The sequence below is a fragment of the Notolabrus celidotus genome, chromosome 5 (genome assembly GCF_009762535.1).
Source record: "Notolabrus celidotus isolate fNotCel1 chromosome 5, fNotCel1.pri, whole genome shotgun sequence".
Classification (NCBI taxonomy): Eukaryota; Metazoa; Chordata; class Actinopteri; order Labriformes; family Labridae; genus Notolabrus; species Notolabrus celidotus.
The window spans coordinates 5,085,716-5,108,371 of record NC_048276.1 but is presented as its reverse complement, the minus strand read 5'-3'; the positions used below and the strand labels follow the sequence as shown (position 1 = coordinate 5,108,371).

The 22,656-nt window shown below is 44.3% G+C and overlaps 1 protein-coding gene across 4 annotated transcripts in view; it reads left to right on the top strand.

Moving 5' to 3' along the window:
- The window catches only part of LOC117812539 (actin-binding LIM protein 3-like), a 78,490-nt gene that overhangs the window by 33,323 nt on the left and 22,511 nt on the right, over positions 1 to 22,656 (top strand). For 2 of the 4 annotated variants that reach the window (XM_034683385.1, XM_034683384.1), the window contains exons 4-13: positions 1,220 to 1,332; positions 3,393 to 3,519; positions 6,027 to 6,120; positions 6,752 to 6,839; positions 15,200 to 15,258; positions 17,400 to 17,480; positions 17,866 to 18,027; positions 18,187 to 18,216; positions 19,445 to 19,556; positions 19,848 to 19,952. In XM_034683385.1, the coding sequence (XP_034539276.1) occupies positions 1,220 to 1,332; positions 3,393 to 3,519; positions 6,027 to 6,120; positions 6,752 to 6,839; positions 15,200 to 15,258; positions 17,400 to 17,480; positions 17,866 to 18,027; positions 18,187 to 18,216; positions 19,445 to 19,556; positions 19,848 to 19,952 (971 nt within the window). The remainder of the gene's footprint in view (positions 1 to 1,219; positions 1,333 to 3,392; positions 3,520 to 6,026; positions 6,121 to 6,751; positions 6,840 to 15,199; positions 15,259 to 17,399; positions 17,481 to 17,865; positions 18,028 to 18,186; positions 18,217 to 19,444; positions 19,557 to 19,847; positions 19,953 to 22,656) is intronic. The other 2 variants (XM_034683386.1, XM_034683387.1) reach the window with 1 other exon arrangement.

The following is a 22,656-nucleotide window of genomic DNA, read 5'->3' as shown; positions in this document are numbered from 1 at the left end:
CTCAGACTCTTTCCAAACAGAGCAGGTCTAGACCATACTCTATGTTCTATTATAAACAAAGACCCAACATCAAGACAGGATAAGATCCAGTCCTATCTTACAGACAGGACTCAGTCTGATCTCATCTTAATCCACCATGAGCAGAGCACTTTGCAGCATTTAGCAAGTTACAGTGGCAAGGACAAACTTCCTTTAACAGGCAGAAACCTCCAGCAGGACCAGACTCATGTTAGACACACATCTGCTGAGAGCGTGTTGGAGAGAGGGATAGAGGGAGATGAAGAGAGAGAGAGATGATAGTGGTGAGACGGATAGTAGTAGTTGTAGCAGCTGGAGTCTGGCACGTCCACAGCAGCAGAGATCCAGAGGAACCTACGAGACAAGGGAGCTCAGGGACTCCAGAAAGGTCTATGGTTAGTAACTTTAATGGGACAGGCAGAGAGAGGAGAGATGGGATCCCAGTGGGTCATTTCCCCCGGCAGTCTAAGCCTATAGCAGCATAACTAAGAGCTGGTCCAAGCCTGATCCAGCTCTAACTATCAGCTTTATCAAAAAGGAAAGTTTGAAGCCTACTCTTAAAAGTAGAGAGGGTGTCTGCCTCCCGGACCCTGACTGGTAGATGATTCCAAAGGAGAGGTGCCTGATAGCTGAAGGCTTGACCTCTCATACTACTTTTAAAGACTTCAGGTACAATGAGCAGGCCTGCATGTTGGCAGTGTAGCATTCTAGAGGGGTAATAGGGCTACGACTTGGAGGAATCTACGAGACAAGGGAGCTCAGGGACTCCAGAGTAACAAAGATATTAGATACTGAAGCTCTGAAGAACTGTTAAAAGAAGAGAGAAATAATTCAAACATGATTTTGTAAAATAAACAGAGAGAACAATAAAATCTGGAAAGGTGTCAAAAGGCAAGAAATGCAACCCACAACCAGACAACAGTGTTTTTGGCAGTACTTCTTGACGTTGAATCGTAGGAACATGAATGTTAATTTTTCTCAAATCCATGCCAGAAGCATCAGATCGATCGTATTACAACTTGTATGAAATGAACCCTCTCTGCACAGATAGATGCTGCACCCTCTGAGAGCTCACATGCATGTACAGTAGATGTGCAGATTTTGCTGCACTGACTAATTGTGTGTTGAAAAATGTGTAATTTTTGCCACACCGCATCTGCAAAGCTGTACCCATAACTCCTGCTCCTGTGTGTGTTCTCAGGAGTCCGTTCCCAATTGGAGACAGGGTGACCTTCTGCGGGAAGAAGTGTGTGTGTCAGCAGTGCTCACACACTCTGAACAGCGACAAGCCCGTCAAGGTCCACGGACCGAGCTGTAAGACACAAACTCACACAAACACACAGAAATAAATGCACAAACTACACCGTGAGTCATTCTTTAACTGTAATGTAGCATTAATTGGGGTAATGTACATCAAGCTGTGCAGCTTTTTAAAATGATGCACAAAGGAGCTGTGCTGTTTGTAAGGCCTATATGTCATCATGGTTATTGGCCAGCAATCAAATGTGATCACTCTCTCATGCACACACTGAGGCACTGCTGGATACTCATAAATCACTATAATGTGATTTCAGCCCTGCTATAAATACTATTTTGTAGAACAGATGATGATTCCTTTCCCGTAGTCTGTTTAAAACACAGTCTCATTCATGTCACTCACTGGTTTCTGAAAAGGTGTTATGAGACCCAAAGACAGTGGTTGCCATATCCGGATCCAGACTCTAGCTACTTCCTGCTTATCTAAAAACCATCAAAGAGCTGCAATGAGCACTGTAGAGCCTCTGTATATGGGGCACGCTTAGACTGCTAGGCCAACGGCGCCCAAGTGGTTAGTAACTTTAATGGGACAGTGAAAGGAGAGACATTGGATCCCATTGTGTCAGTTCCCTAGGCAGTCTAAGACTATAGCAGCATAACTATAAGCTCTATCAAAAAGGAAAGTTTGAAGCCTACGTTTAAAAGTAAAGGCTGACTGGTGGATGATTCCAAAGGAGAGGGCCTGATAATTGAAGGTTCGACCTCCCATACTACTTGAAGTTATTAACAAAGACCCAACATCAAGACAGGATAAGATCCCGTCCCATCTTACAGACATGACTCTCTCAGACAGGAGCACTTTGCAGCATTTAGCAAGTTACAGTGGCAAGGACAAACTTCCTTTAACAGGCAGAAACCTCCAGCAGGACCAGACTCATGTTAGACACACATCTGCTGAGACCGTGTTGGAGAGAGGGATAGAGGGAGATGAAGAGAGAGAGAGATGATAGTGCTGAGACAGATAGTAGTTGTAGCAGCTGGAGTCTGGCATGTCCACAGCAGCAGAGATCCAGAGGAACCCACGAGACAAGGGAGCACAGGGACTCCAGAAAGGTCTATGGTTAGTAACTTTAATGGGACAGGGAGAGTTAAAGTAAGTGACAGGCAGACAGAGGAGAGAGAGGGAAAGACAGGATCCCAGTGGGTCAGTTCCCCCGGCAGTCTGAGCCTATAGCAGCATAACTAAGAGCTGGTCCAAGCCTGATCCAGCTCTAACTATAAGCTTTATCAAAAAAGAAAGTTTGAAGCCTACTCTTAAAAGTAGAGAGGGTGTCTGCCTCCCGGACCCTGACTGGTAGATGATCCCAAAGGAGAGGGGCCTGATAACTGAAGGCTCGACCTCCCATACTACTTTTAGAGACTTTACCTTACAGACTACGAGACAACTACTTTTTTCTGCATAGTTTTTGCTAACTGGGGTCTGCAGTTCTCTTAATTTCCCCCTGCATGTTGTCAGAGCACATAACACAGAGGAGTAATCAGGCTGCACAGACGGTTCATTGTTTGTTGACAATAAGAACAAAACACCACATGATCTAAATGATCTTTTGATATCAGTGTGACAGAAGAGAGCTGTTCCCCCAGAGCTGTGAGTTCACCTGATGATAAAAACACACAGCCTCAGGACATTTGGTATCAGGGTCATCTGTCACCGTGATCTCATCTGACCTCATACTCTGATTCATCCACCAGCAGACACTCTGTCCCCCTACAGGTGACTAACACTAGAAGACCTGAACCGTCCACCTGCTGAACTGTATGAGACAGCCATGTACCCCGCAGCTACACACACACACACCCACACACACACAGAAGGTAACCCACTGCTCCAGGTAGTCTTGAAGCCTGGTTCTGGTGGCTCCATCTGGCACAGACAGTGTGACAGTCTCAACAGGAGGAAGAAGGGATAAAGGGAGGAGGAGGAGGGAAGTGATGAGAGGTTGGCAAAGTGAAGAGGCAAGGGCAGAGAGGAAGGACAAAAATCTTCAAGATGTTGTCATAAAGTGAGTTTTTTCTTCATCCTCTCCTTTCCTCTCCTTTCCTCTCGTCTCCTTCAGACTGTGCCGGCTGCAGTGAAGAGATCAAACACGGTCAGTCTCTGCTGGCTCTGGAGCGACAGTGGCACGTCAGCTGTTTTAAATGTCGAACGTGCGGCTGTGGACTCACAGGGGAGTACATCAGCAAGTAGGTGTCTCCGTCCCACCCGTGTGTCATGACTGTTGATTCACCCTAGTGCTCATTTTTCTTCTGAGGAAACATTTAAAAGACTTCTTTTAGCACCTTTAAGAACAATATTGAAAACTAGTTAAAGAGTGAGAGTTTAAAGACTTTGATTACACATCCATGTTAAATCTGCTCATGCAAGATGATTGGTCACACACTCAGACCTCATAACAGCAATTCAAAGTCCTATCACATGCATGTTATCGCTTAGATAGCTGTGTTACAATGCATGGAGGTGCTTCACATGAAAACATTTGATAGACCAGAGCTGGATTCGATGCCACAACATTTTCTGACAAGCTTGTTCACCATTACAATCAGCCTTGTTTACATCAAGGGTGTTTCTACCTTCCTATTCAGAGCTGCACAGCCTAACTTCCTGAGCATGCTCAGTCTACTTCCCCCCCTCTGCTCCCTTCAGAATCAGAACCAGAAATACTTTATTTATCTCAGGGGAAATTTGGTCATTACAGTTGCTCTTAAAAAAATTATAGTATTAGTAGAAAGTATGAATACAATTAGAAATAAATACTTAATAAAATTAAATAAGAATAAAAATGAGGAGTGCAGAATATTTACAATAAGCAATTTACCAAGCGCTCAAAATTAAAGTGATATAAACAGAGCAAATGGTGAGGATATACAAATGATGCTGCAGTAAACATGTTTGGAAACTGTAAACGGCCTTTTGTACTCCAGCATATGAATGTTGTATCTTTGCATGGCAGACATGTTGGCTCTGTAAGGGCAGCTACCGGATCAAAACGACTGCCGTTATTTACATTACCTTTAATCAGCCCCACTCAAACACAGATGAACGCTTTACAGAAGTCATATCAGGACACTTCAGCTGACTCTGAGCATGATTACTCTGATTTGACTTTATATCTGTGCTTATAAACCGGGCATAACAGCTTTCAAACTTCTTAATCATGCAAATGCAAACTCATTGACTTTGATTTACTTTATAGTTGACATCAGATTGTTGACTGGTTAACAATCTGATTAATTTTGTAAGGGAGAAGTGTGATACTCAGAGGGAGGAGTTGTACAGTTTGATAGCAACAGGCAGGAACAACCTTCTGTGGCGTTCAGTGGTGCATTTAGGTGGAATGAGTCTTGCACTGAATGTTCACTATGTCTCTGAACCTTCATGGTAACATCACGCATCCTATAAAGTAAGAAAGAAAGTGTCAGAAAGTAACCCTGTCTGACACGTTGATGTTGTAACTTTAATTTGGCTGGTCATAAACGCAAATACGGTTTTGGATGTTCAGACCTGACTTCTCAGTTTTCAACCAAATTTCAAAGTTGAAATCCCGGTTTGCGCTCAGGAGCTTTATGTTTAGACTTTCTGAACTAAAGCTACAAATGAATGTTGAGTTTAAGACCTCTTAATAAGGGGTAACATAGAGCTGAAGAATCAATACTGCTGCTCCTCTTTTGCTTTGATTCATTTTTCACACCCGCTGTTATCAATCAATCAATCAATCAATCAATCTTTATTTGTATAGCGCCAAATCACAACAAACGTTATCTCAAGACGCTTTTACAAACATAGGAAGTCTAGACCACTCTATGTCAAATTATGAACAGAGACCCAACTTCAAGACAGGGTAAGACTCAGTCTGACCCCACCTTAATCCATCATGAGCATTGCACATCACAGTATTTAGCTAGTTACAGTGGCGAGGAAAAACTTCCTTTTAACAGGCAGAAACCTCAGGCAGAACCAGACTCATGTTAGACAGCCATCATGCCTCGACCGAGTTGGGTCTGGAAAGACAGATAGAGGGGAGTAAGAGAGAGAAGTGATAGTGATGAGACGAGTAGTAGAAGCTGTTGCCGCTGGAGTCCAGCACGTCCGTATCAGCTGGAGTCCAGATCGTCCGCAGCAGGAGGACGTCTACGGCAGCTCAGAGGAATCTACGAGACAAGGGAGCTCAGGGACTCCAGAAAGGTCTATGGTTAGTAACTTTAATGGAACAGGAAGAGTTAAAGTAAGTGATGAGGGGGTTGGGGGGAAGGGGGTGAGCTAGGATCCCAGTGTGTCAGTGTGCCAGTTCCCCCGGCAATCTAGGCCTATAGCAGCATGATAAAAGCTGGTCCAAGCCTGATCCAGCTCTAACTATAAGCTTTATCAAAAAGGAAAGGTTATCGTCTCTCTGAAACCACGAGTACAACCAGATTTATCACTTCCTGTTTTTATAAAAACAAAATCAAAAAACAGTTTGAATCTGTCTTTTTAATAAACCAGCTGACACACACAGCATTTATTTAGATGTTCTTGTTACTCAGCTTTCTTACTGATCTTCCAGCTGTGTAAGATGCTTGATTCTGATTGGTCCCTTGCATATTTGGCTGGAGTGATAAATCAGTGTTATTTGGTAAACATATTGCACAAAGCCAGAGAGAGCTTTTAAAAGACAAAACACCTGCTGTTCTGAATGTTTCTGTTCCCCTGGCAGGGATGGGACACCGTACTGTGAGACAGACTACCACTCTCAGTTTGGGATCAGGTGTGACAGCTGCAACAGGTACATCAGCGGCAGAGTCCTCGAGGTGAGCCAGCCTTCTCTACGTGTGAATGTATGTGTTCTCTGTGTGGAGACAGATGGGAACAAGACGGAGAGAGTGCAGGATTTTTGTCCCTTTGTGTGTTTGTGAAACAAAGTGTGTGTGTGAATGTGTGTGTGAATGTGTGTGTGTGTCGGTCTGTAAAAAGCTGTGAAGAAACGCAGCTGTCCCTCTTAAAATGACTGAAGTGTTGACGGACAGAGCAGCTTCACAAATGCACAAAGCAACACTCTTCCATCTTCTCTTTCCTGTTTTTTCCCATTTTTTTTATTCCTTATCTTCTCTCGCTTTTCTTCATTCCTCATTGTTTCCCTCTTTTTGTTATCTCCTCTCTGTTCTTCTTCTCTCATGTTTATCATCTGTTGTTTCTTCTCTCTTGCCTAATTAATTTCCTCTCACTGTTTCTCCTCTTTTGGCATGAGTCCCTTTCTTTTCCCCTTACTATTTGTTCTTTTCTTTCCTCCCTCCCCTTCTTAATTTCATCATCTCTCCTCCCATCTTCCTCCTGTCCTTTATCTCCCCTTCTGTCCTTCCTTTTTTTAACTTTCTTCCCTGTCCTTGTCTTCCCTTTCCTCTCCTTATTCCCCTGTCCTTTCCTGTTCTACCTCTCCTCTAGGCTGGAGGGAAGCGCTACCACCCCAGCTGTGCCACATGTGCCCGCTGCCACATGATGTTCCTAGAAGGAGAGGAAATGTACCTCACAGGTGAGGGGGAAAGAGGAGAAACAGAGAGGAATATGAAAAAGACGGAAGCCACAAAAGAGCTTCTGTGTTTGGCAGCCTGTTTTGAATTAGCTGAACTCTGCAGGTATCCATGTGGCCTGAGTGTTTCTGAGTGTGTGTGCGTGAGAAAGAGCAGTGTACGGTCACCTGATATATGAGTGCTTCTAACAAGGCACAGTTATAAAGGTTATTGATCTCTCACATAACACTCAGCTACAACAACACACAAACACACACACACCTTCCTCTTGTTGTTGTTTGTTTAACACACAAAGCTGGAGTCGATTACCTCTGAAGCTTCGCCCCTGCTCCGTCTGTTACTCCAGAATTCATCTGAATGAATCGTCACCGGAGGTTCAAATTGAATCATCCCCGACCTCCTGTTTGAAATTAGATTGAAGAAATAAAGTTAACGAGCTCAATCTGTGACTCAAATGTAGATCAGTAACTTGCATTGTGATAAGATGAAATATGCTTTTATTGATCCCCCAATAGGGGACGCTCTTTTGTTACAACAGCAAGGACAAACTTCCTTTATGTTATCCTCAGACTCTCCAAACAGAGCAGGTCTAGACCGTACTCTATGTCCTATTATTAACAAAGACCCAACATCAAGACAGGACCAGATCCAGTCCCATCCCACAGACAGGACTCAGTCTGATCTCATCTTAATCCACCATGAGCAGAGCACTTTGCAGCATTTAGCAAGTTACAGTGGCAAGGACAAACTTCCTTTAACAGGCAGAAACCTCCAGCAGGACCAGACTCATGTTAGACACACATCTGCTGAGACCTACCGTGTTGGAGAGAGGGATAGAGGGAGATGAAGAGAGAAAGAGAGATGATAGTGGTGAGACGGGTAGTAGTAGTTGTAGCAGCTGGAGTCTGGCACGTCCACAGCAGCAGAGGAACCTACGAGACAAGGGAGCTCAGGGACTCCAGAAAGGTCTATGGTTAGTAACTTTAATGGGACAGGAAGAGAGAGGGGAGGGAGGGAAAGACAGGATCCCAGTGTGGCAGTCTAAGCCTATAGTAGCATAACTAAGAACTGGTCCAAGCCTGAGCCTATAAGCTTTATCAAAAATTAAAGTTTGAAGCCTACTCTTAAAAGTAGAGAGGGTTTCTGCCTCCTGTACCCTGACTGGTAGATGATTCCAAAGGAGAGGTACCTGATAACTGAAGGCTTGATCTCTCATACTATTTCTAGAAACTTAAGGTACGACAAGCAGGCCTGCATGTTGGTGACAGCGGCAAGGACAAACTTCCTTTAACAGGCAGAAACCTCCAGCAGGACCAGACTCATGTTAGACACACATCTGCAGAGACCGTGTTGGAGAGAGGGATAGAGAGAGAAGATAGTGGGAGGTTTTTGCTGCATGATGACAAAATGCTGCCTCAGTGTGTTTTTTATAACTCTCAGGGCGATCAGAAGGCCAGCACCAGATCTCCAGGTCCTCAGTGGTTCAGTGGTGTATTTTGGCACTGAACCACAGACAGACTTTTACAGGAGCAGAGACATTTTCAAATCTGAGTCTGGTTGCCGATGTCAGGTTTTTAAAAGTGGAGTAATGTGGTCTTATTTTGAGTTTCTATCACTACTCTTGCTGCAACCAGTGCAAGAACAACTTGTATTTACTGTATGTTTTCTGCAACACATACAGTCTTTCCTGACTGTAACCATTGAAATACATTCACCACAGTTCAAATATTCAACACCACAGGGATAATGAAAGAGAAATGTTGGCTATGATATCAATATCAACAGAATGATAATAACTATTTGCAAAAGCAGAAGTAAATAGACTCTAGAATCATGTAATACAATTTAAATTTCCACCAGCTGTGAAAAAAAAGTCCAAAGTGACTTTGAACAGACATTAAAAGAGTTACAGACTCCAAACATCTGATATGTTGAAGTCAAATAAGCAGCATTTCCTTGTGCACACGATATTAATGCAAATCAGTGAAGTATAAACACACTGTGGGAGTTTTCGCCTCGTCAACACATCACACATCAGAACCCTGTAGTTCATAACCGCGCGCATGTTCCTTGAAGATAACTCTGAAACAGTGAAAGAAATCCAGAGAGACCCACAACAAACACCGCTCTGGTACAAACAGACGTTCTGTGTAACACTGATAATTTGTGTTGAATCCAGATTAACTGTGGAGCTACTGTAGCGTAACATGTGGCTGACACACAGCGTCCCAGAGTCACCGCTCCACTTGATGCCTCCTGTTTCACCTCATTGACATTCTGCTGCTCGCTCCCTCGCTGCCGACAGTAAAAAACACCCATTTGCATATCTTACCTGAAGTCTGTGTATGTTTGGATGTTTTAATCTGTGCCTGTAAAAGCATGCTCACGTATGCCTGTGTGTCCGCTTGAATGCATGTGTGCAAACTGGTGTGTCTGCGTATGAATGCAGGTGTGTGTGTGTGTTTATGTATGTGTGTGTGTGCTGAGCTCCAGTGAACTGCCCCAAGGTTACATTCACTCCTTTTGATGACTTCAGACATGTAGGAGGGCTGAGCAATCACCCTTGTGAGACACACTCAATTACAACACAAGTGCACACACACACACACTGGAGCTCACACAGTTGCAATCAATCTCATGATGCATGTTGGGAATAAGAAGTGGTGTGTGTGGGGGCGTATGTGTGTGTGTGTGTGTGTGTGGTAGGCGGTTTAAAGAAGTCTGTCATGTACTAATTAAGAATCTTTAAAGAGGGGAAGTTAGGTGACTGTAGTTCCTTCTATGTCGTTATGTTTCATTATTATCCAGCTTTCTTACTGATCTTCCGGCTGTGTAAGATGCTTGACTCTGATTGGTCAAAACCCCTTGACTATGGTTATTAACTTTCACTTATGTGAGCAACACCAGAGGCAAAGTGGAGAAGAAGGAGAGCTGAATGAGGACAGTTTCATGTTAAATCCACCACAGGCAGATAAGAATCCATCACCTAGAATCACTGATATAAATACAAATAAAATAAATAATAAATAAATAAATTAATTAATTAATTAATTAAAATGGGGCTGCACGGTGGTGCAGTGGGTAGCGCTGTTGCCTCACAGCTAGAAGGTTCCTGGTTCAGATCCCCGGCCGGGCAGGTGCCTTTCTGTGTGGAGTTTGCATGTTCTCCCCGTGCATGCGTGGGTTCTCTCCGGGTTCTCCGGCTTCCTCCCACGATCCAAAAACATGCTCAGGTTGATTGATCACTCTAAATTGCCCGTAGGTGTGAATGTGTGCATGAATGGTTGTCTGTCTCTCTGTGTTAGCCCTGTGATAGGTTGGCGACCTGTCCAGGGTGTACCCTGCCTTCCGCCCGAAGCCAGCTGGGATAGGCTCCAGCCCCCCGTGACCCCTAATGGGATAAGCGGTCAAGATGATGGATGGATGGATGGAATTAATTAAAATAAAATAATAATACTGAAGTATATACAGAGGCGCAGAATAGTTTGAATTACCTATGTAAAAAAGCGCTGTGGATGAAGGAGATATACTGGATTCTAACGTGGTAAGGATATTGCAAAGTGTGTTGCACGGTAGGAGGAGCCAAAAAAAAACCCAACTTGGCTTGTGGAGTGGCACTCCTATTAAAAACATTCAGGTCAACTAATGAAGGATGAAGAAGGAGTGAACTAAAAAAACAAAGGAACCAATATCAAATTCAGGGTTTTATATGGTGTTGAAATACCTGGAAAAGTCATGGAATTTGAAAATGATTTCAAGGCTTGAAGACATTTTGGAAAAGTACATAGAATCACAAATACCTGTATGATAGTACTTAGATAGATGTTTATATTGTATCAAACCAACATAGGTGTTATTACATTTTGTGTAAGATAAGCTGTTGTACATTTAGGCTTGAATTTGTGGTCATATTTTTCATTTACACAGACTTTTCAGCGATGTTGTTGACGTTGAAATGTTCCCCAGAGACTTAAAAAAAGTCCTGATAATTCATTGGAAACAAAATGAATGTGACCCCTGAGTATTTAAGTTTGATTCAGCTCTTGTATGAATCTTAAAAAGTCAGGGGGACTCATACTATTCTGGTTTTATCTTTGATCCAAGAGGCAGAACATATCTTTGTTATTTGTTATCCTGCTTGATGTAGCTGACTGATGAATGAAGCCAAAGAGGATGAATCGAGTTGAATCCAACTAAGAGGAACATCCTTGCTTCAGAGTAGAAACTGAATGCAGCTCTCCGTTTTCATTCATGCGCTTTCACACCTTCACCTTCTTTTTTTATCTCTTATAACATCACAGTTTGAGTTAAAAAAGCGAGGCCATCAGGCGTCGAGGTGTGAAAGGAAGTGAATAAACCATCGGAGATACAGTCGCAGTGAGGAGTAACATTAGCTTGATCTGTGTGCTGTGCCTTGTGGCAGCATGATTCAGCAAAAACAAAGAACCTTCGCCCGTTTAAAGTCCTGCTTTGGAGCTTCAGATTTTCAAATGATAAATACACAAATGTCAGTCCTGCTCCATGCATGTCATCCCTTAATTTGAATATCACCAGCCAAGATAAGGAGGCCAGTTTGGTCCACTGATGATGCTAATGTAGCGTGAAGTTATTAAAGTGAAAGAAAGGATTATTCCTAAATGAAAACACAGACGAGGTCTCATTCAGATGATTGTTTAGTGTCAGATGAATGGAAGCAGAATAGAAATGATGAGCAGCTCTGTGTTTGGGATTGAATTGCTTCCCTCTGCACCATTTAGATTCTCCTCAGCAGGAGATAAAGGATCCAGAGTCCAAGGCCATACATCTGTTCAGCAGCAGAGCCGAGGAGCGTGGGTGGTGGGACGGGGGTGCACTGAATCACCACGCATGCTTCCTGTCTACTCTATCGATTTTGTGTGAGCGTGTGTGTGTGTGTGTGTATGGTGGTTGTGTGTGCATGTCTACTTCCCTTTGCCTCTGTGTATCTGCTCTTGTGTGTGTGTGTGTGCAGGTCAGATTTATGGTGTTGATGTATGTTGTATATTGGAGTCATGATCATCTCACTGAGTCCATTGTGTTGGCCTGAGATGCCCTGAAGCTGAAGGAAATTAGTGTGTGTGTGTTTCTCTGTGGGTTCAGAGTGGAAATATTACTGTCATTACGGCTATTAGATCCTCATGCATATAACATCCTGACATTAGAGCTTTATTGTTATGAATATGATCTAATAGCCTTCATTCATTCTCTCAATCTCAAATCTTCTCTTCTCTCTCTTCGTCGAGGACATCACAATCATCCGTCTTTGGACCTCTCTTGGTCTTTCCTATTGTCGTTCCTTTCAGGTCGATTCAAAAGGCTTCTGTTGGGGTGACTGCTTATGCACAGTTTTGTAAAAGCTGGAGTTCTGTTTAATATTTATGTATTCAAGAAATGTGAATTTCCCAAAACAGATCACAGACAAAGTGAAGGCAACTAGATGTAAAATCTTAACCTTCTACCAGGGCTACAACAGGTGATTAAATATCAGTGTTCTTTCACTTAACTATCTTTTTAAAACTGATACCTAGCTGTAATATTTGTGGGATTTAACCACTAATCTCAATATTGAACATTACTCTGTTTTGTCTTTTCATGTAGCTTGATGGAAGGTTAAAGATTGGATGGTCAACTTTGGTGAAACCAGCATGATTAAGCTAGATTATAAAAGTATCCAGCCACAGAAATCCTGAAGATACAGTATGTCCATCAAATATGACAACATTCTGTCTTAGCTTTTTGTGCAGGACTAGTCCATGATAAATCAAAAGGTGCACTATTGTCTTCTCAAACATCTGTATATCAACCTATCTTTTGCTGCCAGTCTTTTGCATCATGCATAGTAAACATTTCATTGCCTGGTTGCTGTCTGGATGTATGAATACATAGTATAGCCCTGCTTTGAAGGTTCAACAACATAGTTACATAAAGATACTTTTCAACTACAGGAATTTTCACCTGGAACTATGTGCTTTTCAACCGCAGGAACCAGGGTCTGAATTTAGTTCTGAGGTAGATAACCTCCCTCTTAAAAGGCCCTTCTTGGGGGGTAGTATTTTTCAGAGGTCCAGGACCTTTTTAGGGGCAAGGCCATGTTGAATGTTTCTGATTGGTAGATTACCTGCAGTGTTTTTATTTCCTCGCAGTCCACAATAACATCACACATATCTGTGATTCACTTTTTTTTTGCGTGTCTTTTTCAGTTTTTGTTTTTTATAAAAGTGTCAAAATATCCTAATCAGATAAGTATTTAAAGGGGACATATCACGCTTTTTTCATCAATATATATTGGTCTAAGAGGTCCACAAAACATGTCTTTAAAGTTTATGCTCAAAAAAACACTTTGAAATCAGATTTTGGTCTGCCTGAAAAACCCTCTTCTTCATTCCTCATCAGAACACTCTGTTTTCTCTCTGACCACGCCCCCTCAGGAAGTGGATGTGCCTCGGCTCTCCAGCACGTTGATCTAATGTTTACATGTTGGCTGAATATACACGGCTGCTCAGAGATCGCGTTACTTCAACCCTCTGAATCTGATCCTGACGGAGAGGCGCCTGTAGCAGGACCTTTCTGAATGATTGGTCATAGATTTAGTGTTTCTTGTTGTTTTATTTATCAGTATGTAGACGTGTGTCTTGGTACACAGCTACGAACATGTAGCTATGTTGCTATGCTAACTAGCGCTAGCACTTATCCATGGTAAATAAAAAGCATCCACTAGATCTTCAAATCTGCAGACGTGGGGAGTAAAACCGACCTCTGCCAGAAAGGCAGCGGGACCTTTTATGAAGGATTGGTCACAGATTTAGTGTTTCTTGTTGTTTTATTTGTCAGTATGTCGACGTGTGTCTTGGTACACAGCTATGAACATATAGCTATGTGGCTATGCTAATTAGCGCTAGCACTTATCCATGACAAATAAAAATCATCCACTAGATCTTCAAATCTGCAGACGTGGGGAGTAAAACCGACCTTTGTGTTTATTAAGACAGCCTACAACTAGCATGCCTCCCTCCTAAGCTCCTTGTTAGCACACATGTGTGCAGGGAATGAAAAACGGAGGAGGGGTTGAGTATTATTTTATACAGTCTATGGGCTGAACAAGCTCCGAGCTCTGACTCCGTGACAGACCGGATATTGTTGTTACGTAACAAAAACACGGAAGTCTGAAACGGCTTGTTTCACACACATTTACAGAAAGGTGTAGAAATCAGAACAGGGCCAGAATGGATTTTTTTCATTCGCGGGGGGTTTGTAGACAGGGACACATATTTCAGGTAGAGAACCATTAAAAAGTCAATTTTGCATGATATGTCACCTTTAATGATAATCTAAAGACGTTTGTGAGGGATGCATGGGGCTGAAAGTCACCAGTTAACAGGGTCCCTCTTTAAACTAAAACAACAGGCGATCTCTGCCATGGCTTTTAAAATTTCACTAAGTCGAGTGATGTGCTCGACTGAAAGCAATTTTAAAGCCCTGTTGAAACGGCTGTGCTAATCACACTTGTCTCCTTTCAAGTGTTTATTCAGTGGATCCATGTGCAAGGCCATAAAGCACGATCAAAAACAGCACAAGAGGAATCTCCTTCATGCTAACAGGCTAACTGTAGTGTTGCTCATGATGATGCCGGCCTGTCTGTCTCCTTCTATGGCATCATCTCTGTTGAATGGCCTTCGTCTCTATCGTACTGCCCTCTACTGGTCTGGTGATATCGTGCTACTACTTCAATTTTCTCCACTGGCTTGATTTGCAAAATCTCCACGGGAGTTCCTGGAAGAGTGGTTCCAGGAACTAAATGGTTCCTCGAACTCCTGGTTGGAAAGCCCCTTAGTACTTACAGGGAACTTGAATTGATGTAACAATTTGCCCAGCAATTTAGTTCTTCAGTTAGACATTTTACTCTAACCCATGAATATCAAACTTTGATGAGAGAAAAGTCAGGGGAGAGTTACAGTAAGGCGTATTGATCCTTTCAGGGCTTTGAAGGTCTTTATAAATCCGGACCGTGTAATAGTTTTTAGATATTTATGTCTGGATCAAAGTGTTTGGCCGACCAGCACCAAGTCTCCCTCTCTCTGTGGGTCTGTTTTATCTGTGTGTGGAGACAAGAAGACTAACATCCTCTGCCCTCAGACCAGACTAACGGCCTCCACAGCCATATGCCCAACTTATCTGTGTGTGTGTGTGTGTGCACGTGTGTGATTGATGTTAATGCACTTAAAGCGGCTGATCTTCTCTTCATGGGGTGCTATAAAACGCTATGGCTGGTGCTCCCCCACAGTAAACAAAGTAAACAGAGCTAAATCTGTTTGTGTCTCTCTATTTTGTGTGTGTGTGTTTGCAGGCTCAGAGGTTTGGCACCCCATGTGTAAAGAAGCAGCTCGGCTGGAGAGAAAACTGAGGGTAAGTGATGCTCGAAATACCAACAACTTCTTTCTATTTCTGGTTTCTCTCTGTTTCTCTGTGTCTTAAATTTCTCTCTTTGGTTCTACAAGCAGCAACGATATTTACATTCTGAATCAAACTAACCAAAATGTGAGCATAGCGTTAGATCAGGCAGGCCCAGGGTGCTGGTGCCCTGGCAGTCTGGGTGCTCCACATGCAGAGGCTGTGGTCCTCGTCGCGACTGTGTCCTGCATGTCTTCCCCCACTCTCTGCTCCCCACGTTTCCTGTCTCTCTCTTCAGCTGTCCTATCATAAAGGCACAAAAGCCCAAAAATATAACTTAAAAAAAAAAGGTCAGGCAGGACCCCATGAGCTGAAAAGTAGCGAAAGGGCGTCAGACCGCCTTAGCCTGTAACCCACCCCTCCCTTTCTTCCAGTGTCATGTTTATCACTGATGCTCGCTCTCTTCTGTACCCCTGGTGGTCTTTGCTGCTGCTCTCCCTGCCTTGGCTTTTGTGTGCACATGAAAAGGAGGGGCAGGGTGCTGTCCCCACTGCAGACTTTGGCATTCCATGTAACAGGCAGAAACCTCCAGCAGGACCAGACTCATGTTAGACACACATCTGCTGAGACCGAGTTAGAGAGAGGGATAGAGGGAGATGAAGAGAGAGAGAGAGAGAGAGATGATAGTGGTGAGATGGATAGTAGTAGTTATAGCAACTAGAGTCTGGAACATCTACGGCAGAGATCCAGAGGAACCTACGAGACAAGGGAGCTCAGGGACTCCAGGAAGGTTAGTAACTTTAATGGGACAGGAAGAGTTAAAGTAAGTGAGGGGATCCCAGTGTGTCAGTTCCCCCGGCAGTCTAATCCTATAGCAGCATAGCTAAGACCTGGTCCAAGCCTGAGCCAGCTCTAACTATAAGCTTTATCAAAAAGTAAAGGTTTAAGCCTACTCTTAAAAGTAGAGAGGGTGTCTGCTTCCCGGACCCTGACTGATAGATGATTCCAAAGGAGAGGTGCCTGATAACTGAAGGCTCCACCTCCCATACTGTTTCTAGAGACCTCAGGTATGACGAACAGGCCTTCGTGTTGGTGACAGCGGCAAGGACAAACTTCCTTTAACAGGCAGAAACCTCCAGCAGGACCAGACTCATGTTAGACACACATCTGCTGAGACCGTGTTAGAGAGAGGGATAGAGGGAGATGAAGAAAGAGAGAGATGATAGTGGGGAGACGGATAGTAGTAGTTGTAGCAGCTGGAGTCTGGCACGTCCACAACAGCAGAGATCCAGAGGAACCTACGAGACAAGGGAGCTCAGGGACTCCAGGAAGGTCTATGGTTAGTAACTTTAATGGGACAGGGAGAGTTAAAGTAAGTGAGGGGATCCCAGTGTGTCAGTCTAAGCCTATAGCAGCATAACTAAGAGCTGGTCCAAGCCTGATCCAGCTCTAACTATAAGCTTTATCAAAAAGTAAAGTTTGAAGCCTACTCTTAAAAGTAGAGAGGGTGTCTGCCTCCTGGACCCTGACTGATAGATGATTCCAAAGGAGAGGTGCCTTATAACTGAAGGCTCGACCTCCCATACTATTTCTAGAGACCTCAGGTACGACGAGCAGGCCTTGGTGTTGGTGACAGCGGCAAGGACAAACTTCCTTTAACAGGCAGAAACCTCCAGCAGGACCAGACTCATGTTAGACACACATCTGCTGAGAGCGTGTTGGAGAGAGGGATAGAGGGAGATGAAGAGAGAGAGAGATGATAGCGGTTTGTAGCAGCTGGAGTCTGGCACGTCCACAGCAGCAGGAACCTACGAGACAAGGGAGCTCAGGGACTCTAGATTGACAAAGATATTAGATACTGAAGCTTCACGATTGATTTCACTGTGTAAAGAGGAGAGAAACATTTAAATATGTGTGATTTTAGTGCAGTTGGAAAAAGACTTACTCCATGATTTTGTTAAATAAACAGAGAGAACAATAAAATCTGGAAAGGAGTCAAAGACAAGAAATACAACCCACAACTAGACAACTGTAAATTTGGCAGTACTTCTTGATGTTGAATCGTAGGAACATGATTACTGATTTTTCCAAATGTCTTTATTATTTATATAAGCTGTATGAATTTGTCTTTGACTGTTACATTTGACCGTCCACAGCTCCGCCGAACCTCTGAGACGGCGTCCATTTCTCCTCCAAACTCCTCTCCTCTGCTCGGCTCCCCTCACCGGCTCATCTGCGTGAGTAACACCGTCACCGTCGTTATGCCAAGAATTGCTTTGCTGCCTCTCTGTTGTTCCTCGTCAGTCTGCAGGGGTGTAAATCTATAGGTCTACCTTTTCTCGTCATTAAACAAGCCTCTAGGCATTTCTTTTTTTACCTCCTCGCCTGACAGTTCACCCTTTCTTGTTTTCCCTGCATCTGTTTGTCTCCTAATTGTTCTTCTCTTTGTCAGCTCTGCTCCCCGTCTGTGTATGTTTGTTTTTCTAAGCCCCAATTTGTCCTTCTGCTTTTGATGTTTTGCCCATCTTCCTTTCAAAATAATGAATTCTGCCCAACATCCTATTTATAACTCAATTTCAATTTTCTCCCTCTTTCCCTCTCTCCTGTGTCACACGGCGGCAGTCTAAGGCTGACGGTGACGTGTTGAACTATAAGCAGCTGGCGGCTCTGCCCAGGGTCAAAGCCATATATGACATCCAGCGGCCCGACATCATCCCTTATCAGGCTGACCACGCACACTCACAGTTCTCAGATGACACTCTGGAGCGGTACAGCTGTGGACAGGTGAGCAAACACACACACTCACACACACACACACACACTCACTCACACACAATCAATCATGAACGTAACAGCATAAGGTGATGATACAGATGTGATTACTCTTTTTTTTCTGTCCACATTGTCATTGTACTGACATGTCCTTCTCTCCTTCTTTTCCAGTCTTTAGGCTCTTTGTCTCCGTACTCTCATGTAAGTGCTGCACTCTAAAATGTTGCTCTGATGTTCCTCACACATCAATCAATCTTTATTTATATAGCTCCAAATCACAACATATGTTTTTCAAGAAGCCTTTCCAAACCGAGCAGGTCTAGACCGTACTATTAATCAGATCCAGTCCCATCTCACAGACAGGACTCAGTCTGATCTCATCTTAATCCACCATGAGCAGAGCACTTTGCAGCATTTAGCAAGTTACAGTGGCAAGGACAAACTTCCTTTAACAGGCAGAAACCTCCAGCAGGACCAGACTCATGTTAGACACACATCTGCTGAGACCGAGTTGGAGAGAGGGATAGAGGGAGATGAAGAGAGAGAGAGAGAGAGAGAGAGAGAGAGAGAGAGAGAGAGAGAGAGAGAGAGAGAGAGTTGGAGTCTAGAACGTCCAAAGCAACTCAGAGGAACCTCCAAGACAAGGGAGCTCAGGGACTCTAGAAAGGTCTATGGTTAGTGACTTTAATGGGACAGGAAGAGTTAAAGTAAGTGAAGGGGGTTGAGATAGGATCCTAGTGTGTCACTCTAAGCCTATAGCAGCTGGAGTCTGGCACGTCCACAGCAGCAGAGACTCAGAGGAACCTACGAGACAAGGGAGCTCAGGAACTCCAGAAAGAGTTAAAGTGAGAGACAGGCAGAGAAAGGAGAGAGAGGGAAAAACAGGATCCCAGTGTGTCAGTCTAAGCCTATAGCAGCATAACTAAGAGCTGGTCCAAGCCTGAGCCAGCTCTAACTATAAGCTTTATCAAAAAGGAAAGTTTGAAGTCTACTCTTAAAAGTAGAGAGGGTATCTGCCTCCCGGACCCTGACTGGTAGATGATTCCAAAGGAGAGGTGCCTGATAAGTGAAGGCTCGACCTCCCATACTACTTTTAGAGACTTTAGGTACAATGAACAGGCTTGGCCAAATGTCCAGTTGTGTAAACAAGTGTGTGTGTGTGTGGCATGGTTCTGTGCAGTGAGGAAACTTCCAGCTGCACAGGTTAATATAGAATATTAAACTCCTGTTGGTGTGATTCAATTTGAGTTTGGAAAGAGCGTTTACTGCACTTAGTAAATGAAGCTCGTTACTCAAAGACAACCTCTCTCTCTCTCTCTCTCTCTCTCTCTCTCTCTCTCTCTCACTCTCTCTCTATCTCTCTCTCCCTCCCCCTCCCTCTCCCTCTCCCTCACTCTCCCTCACTCTCCCTCCCTCTCCCTCCCTCCAGGATCTCTTGGACGGTGTTGAGTTAAGAACGAGGCGTTCCTCCAGCTCCGCCTTCACTGACTCTCCCGCGCACAGTCGCCATGGAGGCTCCCCGCTGCATTGTTATCTCCCTGGTAATGTGCCCACTCCATCACACACACACACACACACACACACACACACACACACACACACACACACACCTATACACAGAGAACACAGGGCCCCTGCGGTAGCTCTCTGAGTGGGCGCGACATTAGAGCCCCAGAACTCCTCACAAACCCATCTGAACTCTCTCATACATGTTCTGTATCTGTGTCTGTGTCTCTCTGTTCGATATCTTTCTGTTCGATGTCTCTCTGTTCGGTGTGGCGGGCTGCTCATGCTTTGGTTTCTCTCGCTGTGATTGGCTGTGCCGACTGCAGGCAGTGAGAGTGGCAGGAGTTCACCCTATTACAGTCAGCCAGAGCCCCGGTGTGCCACATCCACCAGCTCCACCCTCCAACCCCCAAAGCATTTCCATGTTCCAGGTAGGCATCTTGGGTGCTGATCCTCAACCTGTTTACTAACCCGGACCCCCCTCCCTGAATGTCCAATCAGAACTACCCCTCTAAATGTTTAGACCCAGACCCTGATCCTGACCACAGATCCACACTGCCTGCTCTCCTGACAGACACTCAGCTGCTTCAGTGAGACATTTACCCGGTCGTGATCACTGGACGTCCAAAGAAACACTCAAGGATTGTCTTTGTTTTTAAAAAATGATCAACACTGATTCACATTTTTTTTTTAAAGTGTGCAGACTTGAGCTTCTCAAACACTTTGATTTTGAACCTTCCTCTGTTTGAATGGAGGGAATTTATTTTGATTTAGGGATGTTAACAATCAATTAGCAAGAAAGTTCTTGTTCCTACACCAGTGTGTTTTTCTTTTCTACCTTGACATGTGTCGACTACAAACTTCCTGAAGTCACGTGTTGTTGTGACGTTGTCCGTCAGCTGATTGATAGAGGTTTGGACCTACTACCTGAAGCTGCAGAACGACCACGCCCCCTGTTGTCCAACAGTCTCAGGACAGCAGGGGGCCTACATGCTCTCACACACCTGGGATTCTGTCCTTGCTAGACTTCCACACTTTGAGTTGCTCTTGTTTGAATGGTGCTACATAAATAAACTTGCCTAGCCTTGCCTGCAAGGTCCATGTCCGGTCCGCCTCCAATCCACTGCAATTCGGCTCTGTGCTCTCTTGTCTTGTCCGGTTGTGTTTTCAGAACGCAGCCCGGAGCAGGATCGCCGGACAGCTGGAGTCATGTGACCGAGGTTTTCCTGTAGTAATTACTGAATGATGGATTCTCCTCATCCATGTTGTCTTTATGGTCCTCTGAAAACCTCTGACCTGTTGACTCGTCTTGCTCCAGCATCCAGCAAAAATAGAAGTCCTGTGTAACTGATCTGGAGGGAGCGGATCCAGTGGAAGTTAACACATTGACTAGATTAGAAACCTATCAGATCTGGTCCTGTGACAGATCAGAGACGGACTGAACACAGATCTGGTTGACTTTAGCCGTAAGACTGTCGGTCAACAGGGGGCGTGGTCATCCGGCCGTTTCAGGTAGGACGACCAAACCTCTATAAATCAGCTGACAGACAAAGTCACAACAACATCACATGACTCTTCTGAAGAAGACTGCAGGAAGTTTGTAGTCAAAACATGTCAAAGTAAAAAATGAAAACACTGGTCTAGGAACAAGATCTGTCTTACTATAGTATACGGTGTCAGACCTTATGATCCTTCTTGGACTCTCCCTAATCTGCACCGTTTGTTCAGTAAGAGAAAAAATGTCTAGACTTTGATTTTGTTTGTTGGAAATTTTGACTGAAAGTTTAAAATAAATATTAGAGTTATTAAATAAATAGCTGAAAATGATCAGGTTAGGATTTTAGGTGTCTAAAAGGTTTAACATCAAAGCGAAGAGAAGAATTGGACACCATGTATCCAGTTATTCTTATTCCTGTTACTAAACGAGGCTTTAAATCCGTAGAGATGTACAGTATTCTCCTCTCAGTGTTCTCCAGTGAGGCGTCTGTGATTTATCTCACTGATCTGCAGCTCTTGTATAACATATGTACGCTTTAATCTAACAACTGATCCCAGTTCAGTTTATTTAAACATCCCATCAACCCCTCGTTTCATCAACTCCACGCCTCTCCCTTCCCCTCGTCTTTAAAAGCCTCTTCTTTTCCCTGCAAGCTGTGCGCTTGGTCTCCCTCCATCATCCCCTCCAGTCCGCTCCCTCACTGCGGATTCTCCCTCGCCCCGGCTGCCAGCCCTGCGACAGCTCTCCCTTCATGCCTTCTCAACACTGAGCGAGATGTATTTGGTGGAAGCTTTTATCCAAAGTGCCTCACAATATCATGAGTGCATACAAATTTAGCCGCAGAGGCCCATCGGGAGTCAAAGCTCTGACTTTGGCAGGGTTAGTGACTCGCTCTGTGACGTATTTGGAGGATTGAGAATGTGTTTACTTTCATTCTTATTTAAGCGGTTAATAACTCGAGCTGCCAGGTACCACTTTCTCCTCCTCCTCTGTCCCTTAATCTTTTCTTCCCCCTCTCCATCCCGCCTTCTCTCCACCCTTCAACTGCTCTCCTCCCTCTGTTTTATTCCTCTGCCATCTGCTGCTCTTTCCAGTAATAAGCCTGTGACTCTGTATTAATCACCCCGCTGCACGTCAGTCAGGCTGTCTGGATGCACAGCGCTGTCTCCACCGCAGCAGTTTATTACCCACGCTGTCAGCTTTATGGTGGAGGAGACTGTAAACGTACACAACTAATCCAGGAGGAGGGGATGAAGAAGAAAATCTAGATTAGTCCTCTCCTCTCCTCTCCTCATCTCATCTCCTTGTCTGTCCTCTCCTCATCTTTCGTTGTCTCCTCTCCTCATAGTCTTTCCTCTACCCTCCTCTCCTCGTCTACTCTACACTCCTCATCTCTCCTCTCCTCTCCTCAACCCTCCACATCTCTCCTCCTTTCTCCTCTTGTCTCCTCGACTCTTGTCTCTCCTTGTCTCTCCTCCTTTTCATGTCTCCTTGTCTCTCCTCTCTTTGTCTCTCCTCTCCTTCCTCTCCTCTCCTTGTCTCTCCTTGTCTCCTCTCCTCTTAGTCCTTCCTCTCCCCTCCTCTCCTCTCCTCTCCTCTCCTCATCCCTCATCGTCTCTCCTTTACTCTCGTCTCCT